Source organism: Cornus florida, unplaced genomic scaffold (assembly GCF_030987335.1).
Source record: "Cornus florida cultivar Cherokee Brave unplaced genomic scaffold, ASM3098733v1 CherokeeBrave_3.0.0_Hap2_Chr06, whole genome shotgun sequence".
NCBI lineage: Eukaryota > Viridiplantae > Streptophyta > Magnoliopsida > Cornales > Cornaceae > Cornus > Cornus florida.
The window spans coordinates 98,358,194-98,380,021 of NW_026775576.1; the positions used below are offsets into that span (position 1 = coordinate 98,358,194).

The window sequence follows — 21,828 nt, forward strand, 5'->3', positions numbered from 1 at the left end:
TTTGCCCAAAACGGCGTTGTTTTGATAACAAAAAAAGAAGTTCGCGATTGGGCTTGCGTTTTTGCACGACCTGATCCGCGAGCCCGCTGCAACACATTTGGGTCTCCAAATCGCCAAAAATGGGTTTGGCTAGCTGGGCTGTGGATGCTCAGGCTTGCTCCCGTTGTCTTAGGAGTTCGACTTTGAGTCTAAGGATGGAAATTGGGCGGCGCAGGGATCCCATTCCCCATCCCCATACCAGGTGAATTTTTTCATCCCCATCCCCACTCCCATCCTCGTTTTAAATTTCACCCCCGCCCCCATAACTGATTAACACACACTATAATTTTTTTTAGCACATAATTTTTCTTATTCTCAAATTCTAAGATTCAACACAACTAAGTTATAATTTTTTTTGAAGTGTGTTTATCTATACTTAATCTAAGTTAGTAATATATCATAATATATAAAGTTATTTTAGTAAATGTATACCTAAACGGGGCGTAGCGGGGCGAGTTTACCCTATCCCCACCCCTACCTCAAAAACTACCCCCATCCCATCCCCATCCCCATCCCCATTCCCATTTACATAAAAAGGGTCCTCAAACTCACCCTAAATGGGATGAGGTGGGGAAGGGACCTGCCGCGTTTGGGAATTATGCCATCCCTATAATTGAGTCATTGTATCTCACTATCCCCTTCTCACTAAGCACTAAATCCTGTTATTCTTATCTAAAAATAATAATAATAAAATAAAATAAAAAAGTGTTTAAAATTACTGTGCAAAGATTAATTTGCTATCTACAAAGGCTAATCTTTTTAAAAAAATACTGGTAATTAATTTTAGACGTCTGTCTGTGTGTACATGTATATATATATTATATAAATTTGTTTCATAGTACTAGTTTTATTTTATTTTTTACTTACGTGTTCGATGGTACTTGACTGAAATCTATGATATTAGAACCATTTAAAAATTTCTCTGTTACTGTCAAGTGGGAACAATTATGAATTCATAGACATTCTTGGAGAGTAAATGACATAAGAAAGTAAAACAATTCTCAGGATATCAAACTTGACACATGATTCAAAAGAAATAAACGTGTCATGTGTGACACAATAGAATTACTATGTTGGTATAGAAGTTTTTTAAGACTATTTTTTACGGAATATTTAAATTTATTTGACACCACCAAACGGTGTGAAATGAGAGGAGTACTCTACTCAATGTATTCAAGATACCTCTTCCTTTATTAAAGTTCGAAAAAGAATAAATATATCATTATATATATATATATATATATAAGGGTGACTCTTTTGTATTGACTCTAAATGCCGGCTAATTTATAGAATACTTTTTTTTAAAGGTGTTTATTTGTTAGAAATGTTTTCTATTCTATGTGTGACTCTCTCTCTTCCCTAGTTTTCAGACGATTTAATTTTTTCTTCTTTAAGCAAGGGGAAACGTCTAAAACATGTAAATCAAGGAGTGAGGGCATATTTTTAGAATTGCTCGAAAAAGTGCAACGGTTGAGAGTTTTATACCAAAATCATGGAGTAAGCTCTTGAAAAGTTTATTATACTCTTGATTAAATTTTCTAGTGATATATTGTAAAAATTGTGAGGTTTGTGTCCTTTTTTTTTTTTTTTTTTTTTTTTTTAGCATAGGCTCAATATAATTTGAGACTTTAAATTTTCTAATTACGAATCTTTAACATCCATACAACATATGGCTTGGATCTCATTCTAGCTTTGAAAATTTGAATTTATAAAAATCATATCCCTAACTTTGTTGTGCAAAAACAAAGTAAAATTTGAAGATTTAGGTTGTTCAAATCATTTGAGTATGTATCGTTAATTAGTACTAATAATTGATAATTTCAAATATTAAGAAAATATGTGATATAAAACAATATTCGTAAAATAATATTATATATAAATATATTGTTATTGTTGTTAATAATATATATTTTTAATGTGACCTTCGGAAGAATATATATATATATATATATATATATATATATATATATATTTATCATTTGAAAGGCACAAAGGCCAAGCCAAAGTAACAGTAGAGAGGCATAAGCCAAGCCAAATAAAAGCATACAAATCATGAAGCAAAAACAAGAAAAGTGAAGAATATGTTCCAGATTTGTTGAGAAAGAGCCACCACTCTAGAACGTAAACCACCAAGAGCAGCAACTGGAGTGACCAAAGATCAAATCAAGTTTGGGAAAACAAAAATCGACCTAGATCAGAGATCTAGCCGAAGGGAAAAATAACAGATTCACCCTGTCGAGCCGAAAACAAATCAAACAACAGATCTAGTCACACAAAAACAAAAAATGACGTGAAAACCTCCTACATGACGAACTTATTAAGACACGCCGTGGTTATTAACCTGTGGGAGGCAAGCAAGGGCACCTCCCCACTCCCATGGAAGGTAGCAAAATAGAATGGGAACAAACGGTTGAGAGAGAGAAAGTGTAGAGAGAGAACAGAGGAAAAGTAGAGGCGGCTCTATAGTTTTTGAAATCGGAAGAAATGAAAAATAAAGAATAAGAAAAACTTGAAAACAATATTAGGGGTATACTATTTATCAGTGGACTCGACATCAATGAGTTTACATAAGGAGTTGACTATTGCGCAGCTTAATTGCATGTAGTTTGATTAAAGTTATAACTTTGATGATGAAATATAATTTACATTTTTTTCTTCACACATTCTATCATTTTGGATGAAAAATTGTGGATGTATTACTTCTAATGATAGTACAGAACTCTAGTGTGTTTGGAATTAAGTTGTCATTTTAAAAAATGATACAGTATAAAACAAAATTACATTTTTGCATTTAGAACAAATTAAAATTAAGAAGGCTAACTAAGAATTAAACTTGCCATCTCTCACAAAAATTGAATAATTTTAAGTATTAATTGTATAATGAACAACCAGTTTAGAAATTCACAACTATGTAAAAAAAAAATAAAAAATAAAAAATAAAAGGTCAAATGCCAAATGCCAAAGTCATCGATATAGATTTATCAATAAAATAAAAAGCAAAAAATCGCCATAACCTGATTTGAGCATTTTAAAATTTTAACTCATTCCAGTAATTCTTGAATTCCATAACACAAATTTGTAAACAGCTAAAGATTGATTGTCGACTAGGCCAGTTTTGTCCCCTCTCTGTTCATCGGAGTTCTGCATCTCCTCTCTTAGTAGAGGTGCTCTGTTCATAGGAGTTTGAGTTTCTCCAAGTTGATGTTTCTATGGGATGGATTCCCTACTTAATTCTGGAAAAAAGTTCATGTGGATGATCGAATCAGATGAAAATTTGGGTCCTATTGGTTGTTGGATCGAGTGTATTGAAAGGAGGAGGATTTATTTGGCCAATCTCCGCTATTTTTCTCTTTTGATCCAGGTATTGAGTTGGTTTTATTAGCTTCTATTTTAGTTTTAAGTATTTTGGGCAATTGCTTGTAAGTGCCGAGTTTTTGTCTATAGCCATGGCTTCTGGGTTAGGGTTGGTAGTTGCACATGATCATCGGTCGGCGGGTACGCTATTTGGGAAGGGATTTTTCGTTTCTTGTAGTGTATTGTTTTCTTGGTCTTGCATGCCAGTGTTTCTCCCACGTTTAGGGTTGTTGCACATTGGACGTGTTCTTGTAGCAGGTTTGCTGCTCATTTCTCTTGCTTTGATCAACGTTGCCTCTCCTCCGGCTGTCATTGACTATGGGTCGTGTCTGGTTGTTGCCGGAAAGATCTGTGAGGCTGGAACTCATTTGGTGCATAGGTTTTTAGCTGTTTTCTGTTCTTGGTAGTGTTTTGTTGTTACAGACGAGGCTCACAATGATGGTGGTTCTCCGGCAATTGGTCAGTTCTCTCCGTTTGGTCGTCGTGCAACCCAAGGTCCCGCTCGTTTCTCACATCGTACATTGTGGGCTCCGCTTTTAGCTCCTGGGTCAAACTTTCCTTTGTTGTTGCATGGGGAAAATGCAAGGACGATTTTTTCTAAAACGGTTGGCTCACAAATTATAGATCACTATAATGTCAAGTACCTGATTGTAATGGTGGGTAACTTCACTGGGGTTGATGCTCAGCTTGGTCTAGCTTTAAGCCCATTTCTGTGGCCTGCAATTAAAAAGGACCAATTGACTATGGGTCTTCATTTGGGTTGGCCATTGAATGCTTTTATGGGTGCTGGGTCTTTGTACTCGTATCTCATATTATGGTGGTTTTGTTTGGGGTTTGTCCTACGCTTTTGCGTAGGTAGGGCTGTAAATGAATTGAGTCGAGCCAAGCTTTGGTTTGCTCGGGCTTGACTCGTCAACTTCATAGAGGTGCTTGGGCTTTGCTCGGGCTCGGGCGAGCTTCGCCTAGCCAAGCTTGAGCTCGGGCTCGGCAAAAATTTAACAAGCTTGGGCTCGGCTCAGCTTGGCTCGTTTACATATATCGTTACTACCGATTCAAGAAATCAACATGATTTCTTCTATGAAAACTCCATCTCCAGTTAGAAAGAAAAAGAAAAAGTACATAACATATTTTCAAGATAAAATCAAAACTTACAATGTTTTGTCATCTCTTTACGCAAAATCTACTCGATCTACACATATGTTGTACTGCTAAACCTTAAGACCTGCCTCTGGAGATATCTACTTATAGGTGTATTTTATCTCTTAACAGAACCAACAGATGTTGAAGTCCAGTGGCTAAGATTAAATCTGATTTAGATGTTGGGCTGATGAATTATATAATTTTTGGGCCTTATTAATGAATTGATGGGAGTTGGGCCAAACTTATATTGATTTGGGCTACACTTTTTTAGTATAAATTGATAAATATAATTGGGCCTTAACGAGTTTGTTCACGAGCCTAACAAGCTGAGTTCAATGATGTTCAAGCTCGGCTCGTTTACTAAACGAGCCTAGAAATTGAGCTCGAGTTCGGCTCGTTTATTAAATGAACGAGCCCGAGCCAAACTTTTAACGAGCTAAGCCTGAGCTGTTCATGAGCGGCTCGGTTCATTTGCAGCCCTATACGTAAGGTTTTAATCTTTGGTTGTGGTTTGTAGATGCGGTATGGTTGTTTCTTATTGCCAGGTTAAAGAAAAAAGACAAAAAAAAAAAAAAAAAACCGACCAACTAAGCCAGTGTTGTCATTTTGATATTTTTCTTTCTTTTTTCCAAAGACTTGTGACTGGATGATACAGTAAAATCCCTTTCTTACCGTGATGTTTTATCCAATTCAATTAAAAGCCCTTCCTCATAAACGTAACGTACCAAAGATGCTGCTTTCATTTGCACTGGCTTCCCGCTCTCCCACTCTCTCTCTCTATAATGTATATGTGTGTAAATATAGATATAGTTAATAGTGTGTATAAGGAGTGCGAACTATATCGAAACCATTCAAGAATCCGTGTGCCTCTGTTTGAGGATTTCAAGCAATCAAAAGATGAAACCTCGCAGACTCAAGAAAACAGATGCTCCTTCCAAGGTACATTCTTACTTCTTCCTATAGTCTCACACAATTGGAAACCCTAATTATCGTTGATACTCTGTTTGATTACTAGAAAAAAGAAAGAAAGAAAAACGAAGGACCAGAAATGAAAATGTTAGTCTGAATTCGAACGGCATAATATTTGTACGATGCTTACTTAACTGGAGTGTCTGTGTTTATTTATTATATTATTATTATTGGAGGTACCAAATAAACACTATTGTCATTCTCGTTTACATATTTTCAATTGGCAATCAGATTATGTTATTGTTCTTTTGACTGTTACTTGATGCAGGTTTCCGTTTGAATTTGCAGCTCACATTGGAAAAAGTAATTGGCTTGACGACAAAGAATGCCAATGGGTTGGATGCAAGCATTTTGAATTCGAAGAGTGTTTGTGTTTATATTGCAGGGTGTGTTGTGGTGATTTACAATGTTGATTCAGGCATTCAGTCGCATCTCATGGTTTCTAATCGAATGCCGAAACCTTTGAGCTGTGTTGCCATCTCACGGGATGGGAATTTTGTCGCAGCTGGAGAGGTACGAAGGATTCATTTTAGCAGTGGCACAAATATTACTAGTATATGTTGTTGTTGTTGTTTTTTTTTGTTTTTTCGTTTTTTTTTAAGAGAAATATTTATACTTGAATGATTTGAAGCTCACCGATTCAAGAGTTGAAACTGCGTTTCTCAGGCCAACATGAACGGTGGAAAGAAACTGCAAATTGGGGTTTTAATTAAAACTTGAATTTGTTTCTCGAGAGCTCTGAACTTACTATTACTGTTGCTGTTGTCGAATTTTATAACTTTCTTTATTAGATCATTGTTTTTTGTTTCTTCATGAGTCTCAAGTGGATGACAGGATGGTTGAAGCTGGATTCCTCAGTGTTAGGCACCTAGTATATTTGGTATTCACGGATTTCTACAATTCCCATATTAATTTAGTTGACTAGGTTATGTGACGATCCAAACTACATGTTCCTTTGGTTTGCTTAAAAACTTGTTCAAATGACTTAAGACACATTGGATCAGGTCGATGTATGAATAATATCTATTATGCATGATCATGATTCTCCTTGTACATGTCATTGGGCCAGGTCAATGTATGGATCATATTTGTTAAGCATGATCATTATTCTCTTGCACATGTTAATGGTATAAAGGAGTTCATAAGTGTGTTTACTTTCTTATTGCAACTGAGCTCAGCTTTTGGTTAATTTAATAATTTAAGCTAGAGGCGTCATTTTCAATCCCCCAACATCTTGCCCAATTACCATAGTGACTTCATGATTGTTCATGTTGTTGGTCTGACGCATTACCATTTGGGCTACCATTTGGGCAACTTATTAGCTATTGCACACTATCTACCTCATTAGATAAGCTGAATGGCAGTTCTCACCCTTCCTATTTCTGTTCCGTGGGTTTTTTGTTTCCTACTTGTATTTTGTTTCCCATTCTCTCAGTGGAGTATTAAACTGACAAGGAAGTTTTGTGTAGCCAACCTTGAAATACTTTTTTGTTTGTTTGTTTTAGGGAAAGTATTTGAATAAAAATAGGTGGACCAAAGTAATCATCAGTAGAAGAAAACTCCTTTTTAGATATATTGATGTATTTGATGGACTGTGGACATAATGATTGACTTATTCTTATCTGTTCCTGTACCAATATCTATCTAACCTGGTGTTGCAGTCAGGGCATCGACCTGCAGTGTTAATATGGGACTCTGCAACTTTGGCTTTCGTATCTGAACTGAAAGGCCATCAATATGGTGTGGCATGCATTGCTTTCTCACCTGATGGTTAGTTAGAACAACCCAATAGGATTTTTTGCACTTCCTTTTTCATAATTTTGTCTACTTCTTGGTGTATCAAGACATGTTAAAATGAATAAACATTTTGTTAACATTTTCTTTGTTATTCATCAATCCGGGGCATCAACTTATTCATATCATTTTAATTTTCTAGGGAAACAACTAGTATCTGTCGGATTTCCTCTTGATGCGTACATTTGCCTTTGGGACTGGCGAAGTGGGATGTTAGTTGCAAAGGTTAAAGCATGTTCATCTTGTTCTCCAGTTGCATCAGTTAGTTTTTCATCAGATTCAAAATTAATTGTAACTGCTGGAAAAAAGCACTTGAAGGTTTGGACATTTGGATCATCCACAAGACACCCCACAAATGCTAGGGCTAGGTCACTGACAATGCAAGGGAAGTCTATTAATCTTGGTCATCAGAAAGGATACTCATTTGTAGCTGTCACATCTTCCATATTGAGTGATAGTCATCTAGATTATTGTGATCAAACTGGTGATTTTTTGCCAATTTATGCACTGACCGATGCAGGTGGGTTAACTATGGATTCATTCTCATACATTTGATGTATTTGAGATATTGTGTCTGATTTTCAAGTTATCTTTTTTCTTTGTACTACAGGTCTTCTATGCGTTCTGCATTCTCGGTTGTCCATAAAAAAATCAGTTGATTTAAAGGTACACGTTGTGGTTTATTAAATTATCTTGAAAATTAATGACAAGTTACATTCTTTTATATCAACTTAAGCTAATAAAATAGAAGGTTGTTAAAATTCTTTTAGAGCTAAAAGGTCCTAAGTTTTAATCTACCACACCTCCCATGAATACATACAACATATTAATGACCAACGGGCCAGTGGCCTAGCGGTATCAGCCTCTTACTTCCCAAAGGGAGGTCAGGGGTTCAAGTCTCATAAGAGACGTGTGTGTGAGTACCAACTAGAAAAAAAAAATAACAACATATTAATGTGAATGGCCCACTGATGAGGGGGCCGCATGCGAGGGAGGGTATTGAAATAAAAAAAAACAAGCTAAAATCTTACACCCTTCTTTAGAGCTTAATCATTTTGAGTAGTTGGCTATAAGGGTGTACCTTATTTATTTCAACTTCCTTCACATGTGGTCCTCATGAATAGACTGTTCACATGAACTTGGTATAGCTAACAATGACGAGGTGATTCAGTTTAAACAAAGGAACTTTAGCCCATTAGTGTAATAGTAGCAGCAGCAGCAAGGATTTTCAGTGGGTGTTATAGGCAAAGTTTGTCTTAATACCAATTCCAATTGGCACATCACTGTGTTTAGGAGTGTTTAATCATTCATTGAGAAAAGTTACAAGGGGCTAGATTATTAAATTATAGGAGTTTCCATCTTTTTTCTTTTCTTTTCTTTTTTTTTCGTATTATTTTTTTTTATTATTTTTGGAGAGAGAGAGACGTGTCACCCTATGATTAAGGTAGAAAGATTAGCAGCAGGAACATTAATTAGAGTTTCTACTAGTTATACCAACATTATGCGACTTTTAGCAGAATAGGTGGATGGAAACTCCCTCTCTACTTCCTATGATGTTACTACTCCTGTGGTTTTGACAATTGATTTGGGATTTTGGTTTTGCGCATCCTAATGTTCTCAAAATAGCAGCTTTTGGGTTGATATTTTTTGTTTATGTGCAACATTGGGTGCTGATGGTGATACAAGTATGATAGTCGATAGTACTATAGCATCTAACAGGATAATAATGTCAACCACTGATCCATCCTTGTGCAAATTTTCTATAAGCTTCTTGTAGCTCTTTGAACTGAACAGAGACTGATATACTGCACACCTATTTAAGTATATTTATTATTATCTTTATTTTTATATTTTTTATTTTTTTAATCAATATCACCTTATAATTGTTTTCACAATTAATCTACAGGTTGAGAAATCTTTTGCGCTATCTACATCCAACAAGTTGGTTGCTTGTGCATGCAACGGCGGAGTCGTAAAACTCTTCACCATCGAGTCTCTCAAGTATGCCGGAAGCTTACAATATACTGAGGCCAAAAATTGCAACAACGTGAATGATATGGACTGCCATACCAAATTCAGAGAAAAGGGTTCTCAATCTTTGCCTACTTTTCCTGATGCAATTGCTTGTCAATTCTCAACCTCAGAAAATCTTGGCAAGTATTTGATGTCATTATGATGGGATTCCAGCCTTATTTGCACCTTGGACTAATCTTTTTTTTTTCATTTTCATTTTCTTCTCTTATTATTATTAATTTTTTTGTATGTGTGTGTGCGTGCAGTTGTTGTTTATGGAGACCGTAGTGTCTACATATGGGAGATTCATGATTTGTACAAGGTGACTGCTTAAAATTTGGTATCCATTTTCCATCATCTATTTGACAGATCAACCTTGATTTCCTTATCCATATATAATTTTTTCTGGTCTTCTGATTCTGGAAGTCCTAGTCCCAGTTACTTTAGTGGCGTTATTATGTTGATCACAATTCCATGCAGTAAAATGTTTTTATATTTATCCAGGCTACAAGACGTTGCGTCCTTGTTTCACATGGTGCATGCATATGGGATATTAAGAATATTTTGTGTGAAAATATGCATGATCCGTCTATTGCATGTGTTGCTAGAGGTTGTTCTGGTGGAGTTTCTTTTGCAACATGCTCATCAGATGATACTATTAGGTTATGGGATTTTGCTTTGCAACCTGTTTCATCATCAAAGGATGGCTTGACTCTTGCCATGGACCCCAATTTTATGAAAACTGAGGCAGTTGGCATGGCATGTTTAGGTAATTCCAATGTTCACACTGCTTTCATTCGAACATACCTAAAGATCTAACTAAAAAAAATGTAATTGCTTCAGAATCTATCTGAATGTTTCATTTCTTAACTTATCGATTATCTCTTTATGATTCTGTTCCTTGCTGCAGTAAGTGCTGGAATTTTTGAACTTGATTCTGTGGAGTCAGGAATTAGCACTCAGGGATTTCGATCTATGGCAGTTAGTCCAGATGGAAAGCAACTGGCTGTTGGTGATTGCCGGGGAAACCTCCATATCTATAACCTACATACATCTGATTACATATGCTTTAAGGTAATCCATGCAGCCACTTTTAATTTTGAATATGTGCTTGCCAAAACAGAGCAATATGTTCACATTTGTTTTCCTGTTAAGTATGCTTTGTAATTTATGGCATCCTGTAATGAGTAATTATTGGTTATTTTGGTAGAATGCTCATGATGCTGAAATCCTATCATTGAGCTTTAGCTTGCCTAGGAAGAAGGATGCTTCTTCTGAAAAAGTTTTGGAAGCCAATTACTTCCTTGCTTCAGGCGGACGGGATCGAGTAATCCGCCTTTATGATGTCAAAAGGTTTGATTCATAACCTTTTGGGCTCGTCTAGCTTGTTGGATGTTTGTTTTATTCATCAATATTAAGTTGTCTTCTTTAACATCAGGAATTTTGATCTCATTGGATGTGTTGATGATCATTCAGCTGCTGTGACTTCAGTAAAGCTAATATGCAATGACTGTAAGATTCTCAGTTGCAGTGCTGATAGGTGGGTTCTGATAAAGCAAGATGGTTATCAAGGAGTATTTGGAGAACAAAATTTGATTCACACTGTATTTGGAGGGAGTCTATCCTGTTATTCATAGCAATTGAAATTGTTCTGTTGTCTTACATGTATCTGATGATTTGTTGAAATCATAGATACCATAAAATGCCAATACATAGGGGAACCATGTATTTGTAGGTGTGCTTCAAAACGTGGAACTCCATTAAAAAAATGCTAATATACCGATTTATAAAAGTTCCTTTCATATCTTCCCTTAGTTTCCTTTTTCATAAAGCTCTATCAAGAATAAATTGAAATCTAATAAAATAGAGAGATTTTCTGGTGAAGAATAAAAGAAATGGTCATTTGACACCATGAGCTCTTGTTTGTAGGATACACTTAGTTCAATGCCTTAATATGATTAATTTCAATGTAACATTTTTTTTTCCCTAGTTGATACTTACACAACCGCCCTCCAAGGAATTGTTTGCACCCGAGAGGAATCGAACCTTCGACTTGATGCTTCATGAGGCACCAGGGCCAAGTGACTTACCTACTTAAACCAACCCCTTGGGGTTCATATAACAAATTTCTTTAGTTAATGACAGTTTTTGCAAGTAATAATACTAGTTTATAATTTTTAGACTTGAGTTTAAAAAAATACATTCCAACAGTTAGAACTACCTCATAATTTTTCAACCGTGTCTAAGTCTATCCCCAATGTATCACATATTGGAGTATGTGGCTTACTTCATTCCCATTCAAGGTCTGGTGTACCCGAATAATTTGTGTCTGGTAAAATTTGTTGGAATTCATGAGAAACTTGGTTTCAAGTTTTTATTGTCTCGTTTCGAAGTGGCATCAACTCCTATATCTCAAGCTATCAAGTTAATATATTTGTTTCTTCCTCTAGGTCCTTGGTGTACCATGACGTCGCTATAAGAGATAATAATTGCAAGATTTCTCGTTGTCATCATCAGATAGCATCTAGTGGAACCGTATACGACATGGCCGTAGATCCACTTGTAGAGGTTGCTATCACAGTGGGGCAGGTAAATTGGCATGTGAAAATTTTACTTGCGTAGTACAACACAATGCAAATGGTAAACTTTAATGGCTTCCATGACTGGTTTTTGTGCAAACAATCCTTTGAGTGTGCACCTTATAAACTAAATCCCAGTTAACTGACCTTTGAATAAGGATAGATAACTTTTTCCAGTAAAATCTTGGATAATGGCCAATACTGTGGGATTCATGAATAAGTTCTGCACATAGGATAAGAAGATTAACATATTCAAGCTTGCTGCTGGAAAACTTATTAGATCATTCAAGCTGGATGGAGATTCTGGAGACCCAGTAAAGGTGAGTCATTAGATGTGGTCAGTAGTCATAGTATCATCTTCATCTCAATGATCTTATGTTGCAACTAACTCATTTTGACAGGTAACCTTGGACCCAAGTTGCAGTTATCTGGTTTGCTCTTACTCAAACAGATCTATCTGCATGTATGACTTTTTTACTGGGGAGATGGTTGCTCGAGCAGTAGGGCATGGTGAAGTTATAAATGGTGTCATTTTCTTACCTGACTGCAAGCACATAGTTTCTGTGAGTTATTGTCATGCTTTTATTTGTTGGTTACATGTGCCATTTACATGTATTTCATCTATATTTGATTAGGTAAAGCGGGGATATCGTCCTATTCTAAACATCCTGGGTCACTTAAATTCTTATATTTAGGGTATAGTATTGATTTTGTAGACCAAAAACTATTTCCTGCCTTCTATGAATCATTCTCCTAAGTTTCTATATTTTTCTTAAAGCCGTATTTAGACCGTTGAACATAATATTTATCTTTTAGACTGTCTTGCATTTAGTGTGTAGTATGCTTGCTCTTCTCACTATCATAAGAATGTAATTTGTTGCATCTGTGAGGATCATACAATGACCTAGTTACTTCAAATGCTGCTTTTTCGCTTTTCTTTATTGATTGTTTAAGAAAAAAAAATGCTAAATTTGTCAATTCAATTTAATTAAAAAAGTACCCTTTGCCGAGATCATTCAGTGACTACTGATAAGTGAAAAGTCAGGCCCCTCTGGTTGAAAATTCAAATCATTTAAAATTCGAAATTGTTTCTTAAGTTGTAATGAGCTGTATATTTTTTATTTTGTAAATATTGTTGTATTAACCAAGCACAACTGAAAATTTTCCATTTTCATCCCTAGAAATGGTAATCAAATAACTCATTGGAGTATTGAAAGTAGTCCTTGTTGCCGTTTGATCTTAGGACTTCAATCAAGATAGGAAACTAAACTTGGACTAACAAACTATTCCATGAAGTCTTGGCGTGCTCCAAAGTTTTTAAAGTTCAAGGTGTGCTAACAAGTTTTATGCAATTATATATGAACACACCGACTATAAAAAAAGAAAATAAAAAGCCATAATCTTTGAATTAAAAAGATCACGCTGCTTCTTGATGCGCATCAAATTTTATTATAACACCATTATTTGGTTCATAGAATTTCCTATTTCATATATTTTATTTATTGTCAAATTTATTGATGTTTTCAGGTGGGTGGTGATGGCTGTATTTTTATTTGGAAAATGCCCGTTGCTTTGTCTTCAAGGATGCTACAGAGAATAAAGGAACGTTCTGGTCCTTTGACACCAACATGCAAGACCCAATCGGTAGCATTAAGTTCAATCAAGTTTCATGAAAAGTCCAACCAAGTTGACCAAAAATTTATTTTTCAAGAAGGAAGTCCTTGGGAGCCCTCATCATTTAAATTTAGCATTTCCAGACTTCCAAAGTGGGCACAAGCCAAAGTAACTAGCCCTGAAATAATCCTTACCGACTCTAAGAATACTACATTGCAGGTACTGAAAGTAAACAATTAATTTTGTTTGATTAAGAAAAGTTGATCATTCCCATTAGATTTGATACCCTACCCAGTTCGTGAACTATATTTGCATACATTATAAATCTGTGGTTCTCATTATTCATCTGCTCCTTCATGCTTACCCTCATTGATATCAGAAAGTTGCACCGGAAGTTCTCACACCTTTGGGTGGTAATGATGGGGGATATGCTTCTTTGTCCCCTGAAGTTCAAACTCCATCCAAACATGATTTGGAAGGCAGCAAACTACTTTTTAGTGGCATATCTAGTAGTTCATCTGGCATTGATGACAGCCAAGGTTCTGTAATGCCTCAAAATAACTTTTGGTGAGCGTTTAATGGTTTTGGAGATGATTTTTGTCATGTGAAATGGAGGTTCAATACATGTTTCTAGGCTTATAGCTTCACATTTGTGCTTCAGCAGTTTCACAATGGACAAGCGCTGGCTCACCATTCATACAGTTTGTTTGGATTTACTGAATTCCCCAGAGGTTTGGGATATGACGGACAGAAAGGTGCCGGTGTCTTTTCCGAATTTGTGTAAGGCCAAGCTCTTATTTTCACATAATGTTTCTGTTGAGTTGTCTTATACTCTAACGATTGCATGAAGAATGACATAACGTGTTTTCTAAAATCAATGTTCATAGTTTTTTGTGTTATGCCGAACTAATTTTTCAATGATAGAAGGAAAGATAAATGACCAATACTACAAATTGTTTTCTGGCAACTTCTGTATGCATGGATGTTTTAGGGTAAAAATTTATAATGTAATAGTTTGATAGCCAAACTCTAGCCACATGGCCTGATCTTTTGTGGGGTTTGCTTTCTGGTGCAAGAATAATGCTGACTTATAGTTGGTTAAACTTCCAAAATGTTTTGAAGAACCTTATATAAGTTAAATTTGACCTATCAATTAATTAAGATTGCATGAACACCATATAGAAAGAGGAACACTCAAACTAAGTCAAGAACAAGAAATAAAATATGGATAAAAAGATATATGGCAAGCATGAAAATAAAGATATGACAGTGGATAATATTGCAATCACATATTAATATTGAACCTCTTTTTCAAAATAATGATAGATATTAGTATCAAATCATGAATTTTTTTAATGAAGTTCTAAGAGTGTTAATAGAGATTCCAATGCATCAATTTGAGTGAAAGTATTGCAAATAAAATGTATATTTAATGAGTTTGTGGTGTGTCAGAAAAATGCATGCTACTAAGAATATGAGGAAAACCAATCACTTTAATATCACAAAATTTTACGGATCTGTTTTTTCCCCTGGTATGAATGTGGCAGCATGCTGTTCCTCTAGATGATGATGGATTATGGGACAGAAAATAAAATTTCTTGTTCATTCTTTCGGTAAAACTCTCAAGCCACAGGTCAAGGTTTTGTGACTGGTAAAGAAAAGAAAGAAAGGAAAAAAAAAAATGATTAATTATATCAACATCAAATAAGGATCAAATATGAATATACATTTCGTACAATATAAATTTAGAATCCAGAACTATACCAATCATATACGACAAGTAGATAACCAACCCTACAATCAATAACCATGGCGTTTTCTATGTGAGTGAAAGTCGAAATTATTACTATAATTTTTTTTTCTCCTGGACCATAGTGTACTTGAAGTCCCATCGGCAAGTCATTTATAGTTTTTTACTTCTATCATGGGAAGCTCATGAAATCTTGTCCAATGGTTCACAAGTCCATAATAAAGTTTCAATTTCGTGTGGTGTTAACTGATGGTAGTCAAACCTGCTAATGACCTACCATTTACCATACAGAGATATAGGTACTACTCATATCCATATGGTTCATAAGTCATAATATGATCATTATTCTTGGTCATATCTGGCTCTTGAAGGAATATATGGTTGACCCTCTCAAACAGTTTATAGTTTTGGAAGCCCTTAAAACTATTATTTGACTATTAATTGACACAACAAACAAAGCCTTTTCACAACAAAACTATTAATTGATCGAGTTTTAAGTTCTTAGTTTCTCATTTTTTACTAAGCCAAAATCTTCCGTCAGGTATATGATCAGCAAAAAACAAGATACACATGCACACCTCTTACAATACCATTATATCTAATCTATGCGAACAAATCTCCCAACTTCCTTCTTTATAACTCATAATTGATATCGATAATAATTTTTATAGCTACTGATATTTTTTAAACTCTAATTATAAATATATATTTTTTGTTAAAAATAATTAATTAGTAAGTAACAAATAATTCATTTTTTCAGCATGAAATGAAGTTGTTTTCACAAAAAAATTATATTTTGTATAAGTTATGAATTTAAAATCTTTATTATTATTAAGAGTCTTGTATGTGTTGACATATACCTAAAATATGAGATGTATGATATTTGAGTTATATCGCAACATATCAGGAATTCTTATCAGTATAATAAGAACTTTATTAAATTTCTGCAGTATATCTATGTGTGATGCATCCATCAATATGTTGTGATATTTTGTGGTATGTCCACAATATCTTGTTACTCTACTCATACATAAGCAATGAATTTATGATTATATATGTTTAAAGTTTACATGATTAATTGGTTATAGTTTTTTATTGTTTCGCATTTGTAATTTACATTTAGTTTGGTTAATGCATGTGCATATGAAAGTATTTATCCACATAAATTTACCTGTTTGGCTGATCCTCTTAGTTGATATATAAAAAATTCCAATTTCAGAGGATTTTTCAGTTGTGTTGCACATCTTGAATTGATTCAATTGTACATTCATTTAGTCAACCATAAATTTATGAATTCTGTCAAAGATTTCACGAGGTTGAACAATATGATTGCATAAAATATGATTATGATGTGATAAAGAACACGAAATGAATAAATGATTAAAAAATAAAGGCGTGTTTTTTTAGCCTGAAGCCTACTAAAAAGCGCCAGCTTGAGGGCTTTATGTGGGTCTGACTGAAACAGCATGGCCTGTAGTAGGTTAAGGTGGTCTTGACGAGTCTGGGGCTCTTTTGGAGCATAGGCGTGCATGTAACAACTATGGGATGACCTGGCTGGTCTAGATAAAAGTTACTTTTAATAGTCTATATATATCACAATATAGCCATCTCAAGATTGAGGCATATGGAAGGCTTTAGTAGTTGTACAATTCACCAATTTTTTTTATTTGAATTGGATTCTTCTAATGATTTGTGGGGACAAAAAGGGAAATATACAAATCAAATTGTTAAATACGTCCATCCATGATAGGTGTTTTCACATGATCTATTATTTTCTACCCTTTTGTTGCCAATGCTGCAGCATAAGTTTAGCTAATTGTACAGTTGTAGCTCTTATATTCTTATAAAGACGACCAATCTATAGAAGTTCAAGGAAAAGCAAATTTATATATACATATATATATATATATATATATATATATATGAACATCAAAATTTAGCCCGATTTCAAGTTGGGGCTCACTAGGGACCTCTTGGAATCGATTTTTATTTTCAGACAAGTCTTATGTTTTGCTTCTTAAAGTTAGTTTCTTGCTGGTTTAATTTTATTTAACGTTTTCTTATGTTTTAGAAGTTGAGTCGTATTTTGTTGATTTCTAAATTTTCTGGACATGGTTGTAGTAGGGGTCTATGGATAATATATTGGGTTAAGTTATATTATTGGATCTTTTTCGTACTGCAGACATACAAGTCAGTTTTTGGTTTCTAATTTTGAAATAGAAAACCTTATAGAAAAAGTTGACCTGCCTATAGATATCTAGGTACTCTGTCAAAGTTAGATAGTTTTCTGAACTTTTGAAGATCTTTTGGCGTTTTATGATGTAATTCTAATTGTATGAGTGATGCCTAAGGGACTCTAAATCTGATGCTTGGTTCTTCGACTCTCCTTTTCGTAGTTTAGTGCACTTTATCCACCTCCAGCCAGATTTTTACTAATCACCTTTTACAATCTCAAAATGTCTTACTTTGAATGCCAACAACTGAAGCCTACTAAAGAATCCAATATCCTGCTCATTGAGATAGTGATCACAATGGAGATTTCAGGCCTTTAATAATTAGTCATATATCTAACAAAGTGATGGTTTAATGCAGTGCAAGACCCTGCTGTGGAGACAAGTAATACAAATGTGAATAATCCTTCTCTAGAGACCACCTTTGGATTCGTTGGTAATAATGGCAAGAGTCTGGGTGTCACTTTTGTTGAACAAACCAGATTGAACACTCCTGGCTTTAAGTGCAATAAAACGAATCAATATGGGATTACTAATGCAAGTGCATGCCGTGAGGTAGTTGTTCGTGAGGTTACAGAACAGATGAACTCAGGCACAACTGAAAGCGGACTGCAACCAATGGTGGATGCCTATGCCTCCCACATGAAGTCTTCAGAAGATGACATGTTCAACCTTAACTTACACAATTTATCAGCGGGATTGAAGGTTAGTAGTACTCTAATATGGTACAAAATTATATGACTATATAATTTATCAAAAAAAAAAAAATTATATGACTATATAGGATTACAGGATGCATCCGATTCTGCTGCTCTATTCTGTATAGTGCACTTGTGTTTGCCTTTTATCATGAGATCTAACAAGTCTAAACTGATTTTGTTTATTTAAAGAGGGATTTTGTTTCATCTCCTATTCTAATGTTGAACATGGAAACACAACTTCTCAATTGCAGTGGTTTACTTAATTTTCAAAATAAATGGTCAAATATTTCTTAGGTTCTGGTTTAGCTGACAATTTACGCATAATTTTCTTGTCTTATCAAAATTTAAATATTATTTCACCATGCTTTCCATCTCAAGTCCTAGCATCACATTTTTACCTATGTTGCAAAGATGGGAAAACAGGAGTCTTGTTTTCCTTTTAATTTTAGCCAGAGGGATAATACAAGCAATCCAAGAACTAGAGTTAGCATGTTTGCTCTAGTAGCGTTGGCTACTGAGGTCATTTGCATATTCTTTTTGCACTGCTACCCCCAACGGTTCAGGTTGCTAGGAGTTGTAGATGGATTACAATTCTGATCTTCATGAAGGGTTTATCAATGTAGTCACTATCTAACAATCTAAGGTTAGCTATCTATATTTACTGTTTTTAGAATGGAAGGACATCATCAGCACGGAGATGCCATTCTGCACGCATGCGACGAGACCTTAGAGGCCAAAAAGAACACTTCGACACACCAAATAGAGATTTTGGTGGTGAAACTATAAATTTGGGCGAAGGAGCTGCTCCTCACGGTACATCCAAGGATCCAGCAATGCGCATGCCAGAAGAATCACGAAGGATGGATACTCGGACACAGGTATATCTATTAATCTAAAACAGATTTGACAGGGCTTTAGTTTTGTTACCTATATGTTAGACAAACATTCTGGGAAACAAAAATATAATGAAACAGATTAAAATAATTGGTCGTAAACAAAGATTTTATGGGGTTGGTCATCATCTAATACTAGTTCTTTCAGTTGAGGATCTTTATTTTATTATGGAATATGAAACTTACATATCTATCTTCAGTAAGGATTAAGTAGCCTAGAATTGTTTTCCTTAGAAACATCTCAAAATACTTTTAAGTTCATTGTCCAGTGTTTGTTAGCCCTATCAAGGGTATTGGAGGTACAGAAGCCTTTGGCATTATTTTGCCTCAAAATGGTTGCTCTCGGCATATTTAGCAGCCGGAGTTTCATTATTTTAACATTTACAAGTGTTCTTTTTAGAAGAACCTTTGTTAATTTACTTATAAAATGACAAGTACAAGATCACCATGCGCAATTGTAGCTGCTAACCTGTGGCCATTACAGGTTCTCAAGCTCTCAACGCAAGACTTGCTGTGCTCGAATCACAATATCTCAAGAAGTGATTCAAATGAATGCCCTGTCAAGGACATTTCAGTGAACGAGGAAGTGATAAAAGCTAGAGAACAAGAGGAATGCAATGCTGAGGAAATCGAAAAGCAACAAATAATCAGTGCGTGCAGAGAGGCATTACTCAATTTGGATGCTGCAGCTGACAGTGCACTCCTGTTATTTTCTGAATTAGGAAGCATGGCTTCTAGACAAGAGATTTTAAGAGGGCCAGGGGGTCAGCTACATGAGGAAGCCACTGAAATGCTTCCTACAATAGCAAAGAAAGTTCATGCAGTTGCCAGATTGGCCCAATCTACAAGCATCAGTTCGGGTGGAAAAACTAGAGTGGATAATTCAAGTTTTGAACCTCTTTTAGGAACTTTTGCTGAGACTATATCACAAAGGGTTGTTGAGATACTGAAGAAAAATTGCTCCTCTGTCTGACATATTAAACAATCTTTGTACAGGTCTATCATGAAAAAATGTTGCTACCCTTCAAGAGTTGTGAATTCCCATTCTGTAATGAAAAATTACACGTGAAAAAAAAAAAAAAAAAAATCGCTTTGGGCTGCGTTTGGCAGCATTGAATATGTGCTTGGGAATTGAAATGAAGACCATATTAGTTAAAAACACTAGACTAATATTCCTATGATTTCAATTCCATGCAGTGAATTCTTGAAGGCGGGATTCTGAGAATTGGAAAATGCTTCCTTTGCTACAAGATTTCCTAATAACTATGGCCATGATCTCTTTCTTTACTTTATAGACACAAGGCCCATTCCTTTAATCTGGACCGGACAGCCCAAGTTCAGAACTACTTCAGGCTCAAGATGTAAATAAAAAAATCAGCCCGGAAAATTCATTGTTGGGCCCATTGATGACCCTAGGTTACATATATCAATGTAGGGAAGTGATTTATATCACTGAATTCAACAGTACTGGCTCCATCTCTAAAAGAAATTTCCCAGAAAGAACAAAAATAAATAAATAAATAAAAAGAAAGAAAGAAAGAAAGAAAGAAAGAAAAATTGGGTCTTTCCAGTGTAAACACTCTCTTTTCTTTCATATTCATCCTTTCCAATCATAACTCAACTGTGTCTCCACTTTAGCATAAAAAAGCAAAAGGGAAGCAAAAGCAATGACTATCTTTGCCTTTCCCATCCCTCACCATTGAAAGCCAATTATACTGATGATTTTCATGCAGCTGCAATATAAAATTCTAGGGAAGAAAACCCTTTTACATTTTTTTTTTTTTTTTTGGGGGGGGGGGGGGGGGGGGGGGGGGGGGGGGGGGGTTTTGTAAATTTCAAGGCATCAGTGAATAATTTTTCCCCACACATTTATAATAACCATCCTAAAGATTTCTTTGGAATACTTGTAAAATCCCCATGAAGGTATGCCTAGAAATTGTTCTCTTGTATGCTTCTGGTATCAGCCTTTGTCTTTGCTTTTCTAACATGCCAAACACTCACTACTTTCTTTCTTTCTTGGGTTTCCCTCATTCTACATGTATATTTATATAACCTATGAATATTATTAGGCAGACCACAGGAGGAGCCTCTCATTGCCCAATATCAAATTTTAATCAATAAACTGTAAATAAACTCTGCTTTGGGTCCATAACATGGATCACCAGATCAAGAGGCTAAAAATGATTGTTCAAATGCAATAATTGAAAAAAAAAAAAAAAAAAAAAGGCCATCAAAATAGAGATATATGTGTAAAACATGGTTTTGAGTAGGCATATTGGACCCAAAATGAAGGCTTTATTTATAGTGGGCTATCATTCAAAGCATACACTTCTTTATTTCAAAACTAGCCAGTGATTTAGTATGGGTGTGGGGTAAAGGACTCAATTAAATTGTCCTTTTGCATTCATTTTTATTTTGAAATGGTGGGCCTCCAATTCCTCCCTTTTGTTCACTCTTAGGCCACACTGCTTTATCTGCAATTTTGAATATTGATTTTCTTTTCTGTTGTTATTTGTCCACAAAAAAAACAGTGAAAAGGTTTTTTTTAATTAGAACCAGACTACAACGAGAATAACTTTATGTACTATTATTGTTTGTGTAATTATGGACAATAATGATCTAAAGCATATTATAAGACAACATTATTTGACATTATTCTTCGGCCAAATTTGACGGATCTATTTGCATGAGTGCCCATTCATCTATTAGAGTTTAATACTCCGAATTATCTATTATGTAGTAACCTGTTAA

At 35.0% G+C, this 21,828-nt stretch overlaps 1 protein-coding gene across 3 annotated transcripts; it reads left to right on the plus strand.

The window, feature by feature from the left end:
* The first annotated feature begins 5,045 nt into the window (after window positions 1-5,045).
* LOC132313247 (uncharacterized) lies at window positions 5,046-20,609 on the plus strand. Of its 3 annotated transcripts, none has more exons than XM_059811936.1 (20): window positions 5,046-5,472; window positions 5,771-6,015; window positions 7,164-7,272; window positions 7,439-7,816; window positions 7,907-7,962; window positions 9,203-9,449; window positions 9,576-9,631; window positions 9,814-10,078; window positions 10,220-10,383; window positions 10,520-10,662; window positions 10,748-10,849; window positions 11,760-11,898; window positions 12,122-12,208; window positions 12,290-12,451; window positions 13,416-13,721; window positions 13,882-14,069; window positions 14,164-14,282; window positions 17,845-18,188; window positions 18,856-19,062; window positions 19,562-20,609. In XM_059811936.1, the coding sequence occupies exons 1-20, from the start codon at window positions 5,316-5,318 to the stop codon at window positions 20,048-20,050; spliced, it is 3,963 nt and encodes a 1,320-aa protein (XP_059667919.1). In that variant the 5' UTR covers window positions 5,046-5,315; the 3' UTR covers window positions 20,051-20,609. The 3 variants fall into 3 exon arrangements, with proteins under 3 accessions (XP_059667919.1, XP_059667920.1, XP_059667921.1); XM_059811937.1 differs by having other exon boundaries at window positions 14,167-14,282; XM_059811938.1 differs by having other exon boundaries at window positions 5,791-6,015.
* Window positions 20,610-21,828: the final 1,219 nt, after the last annotated feature.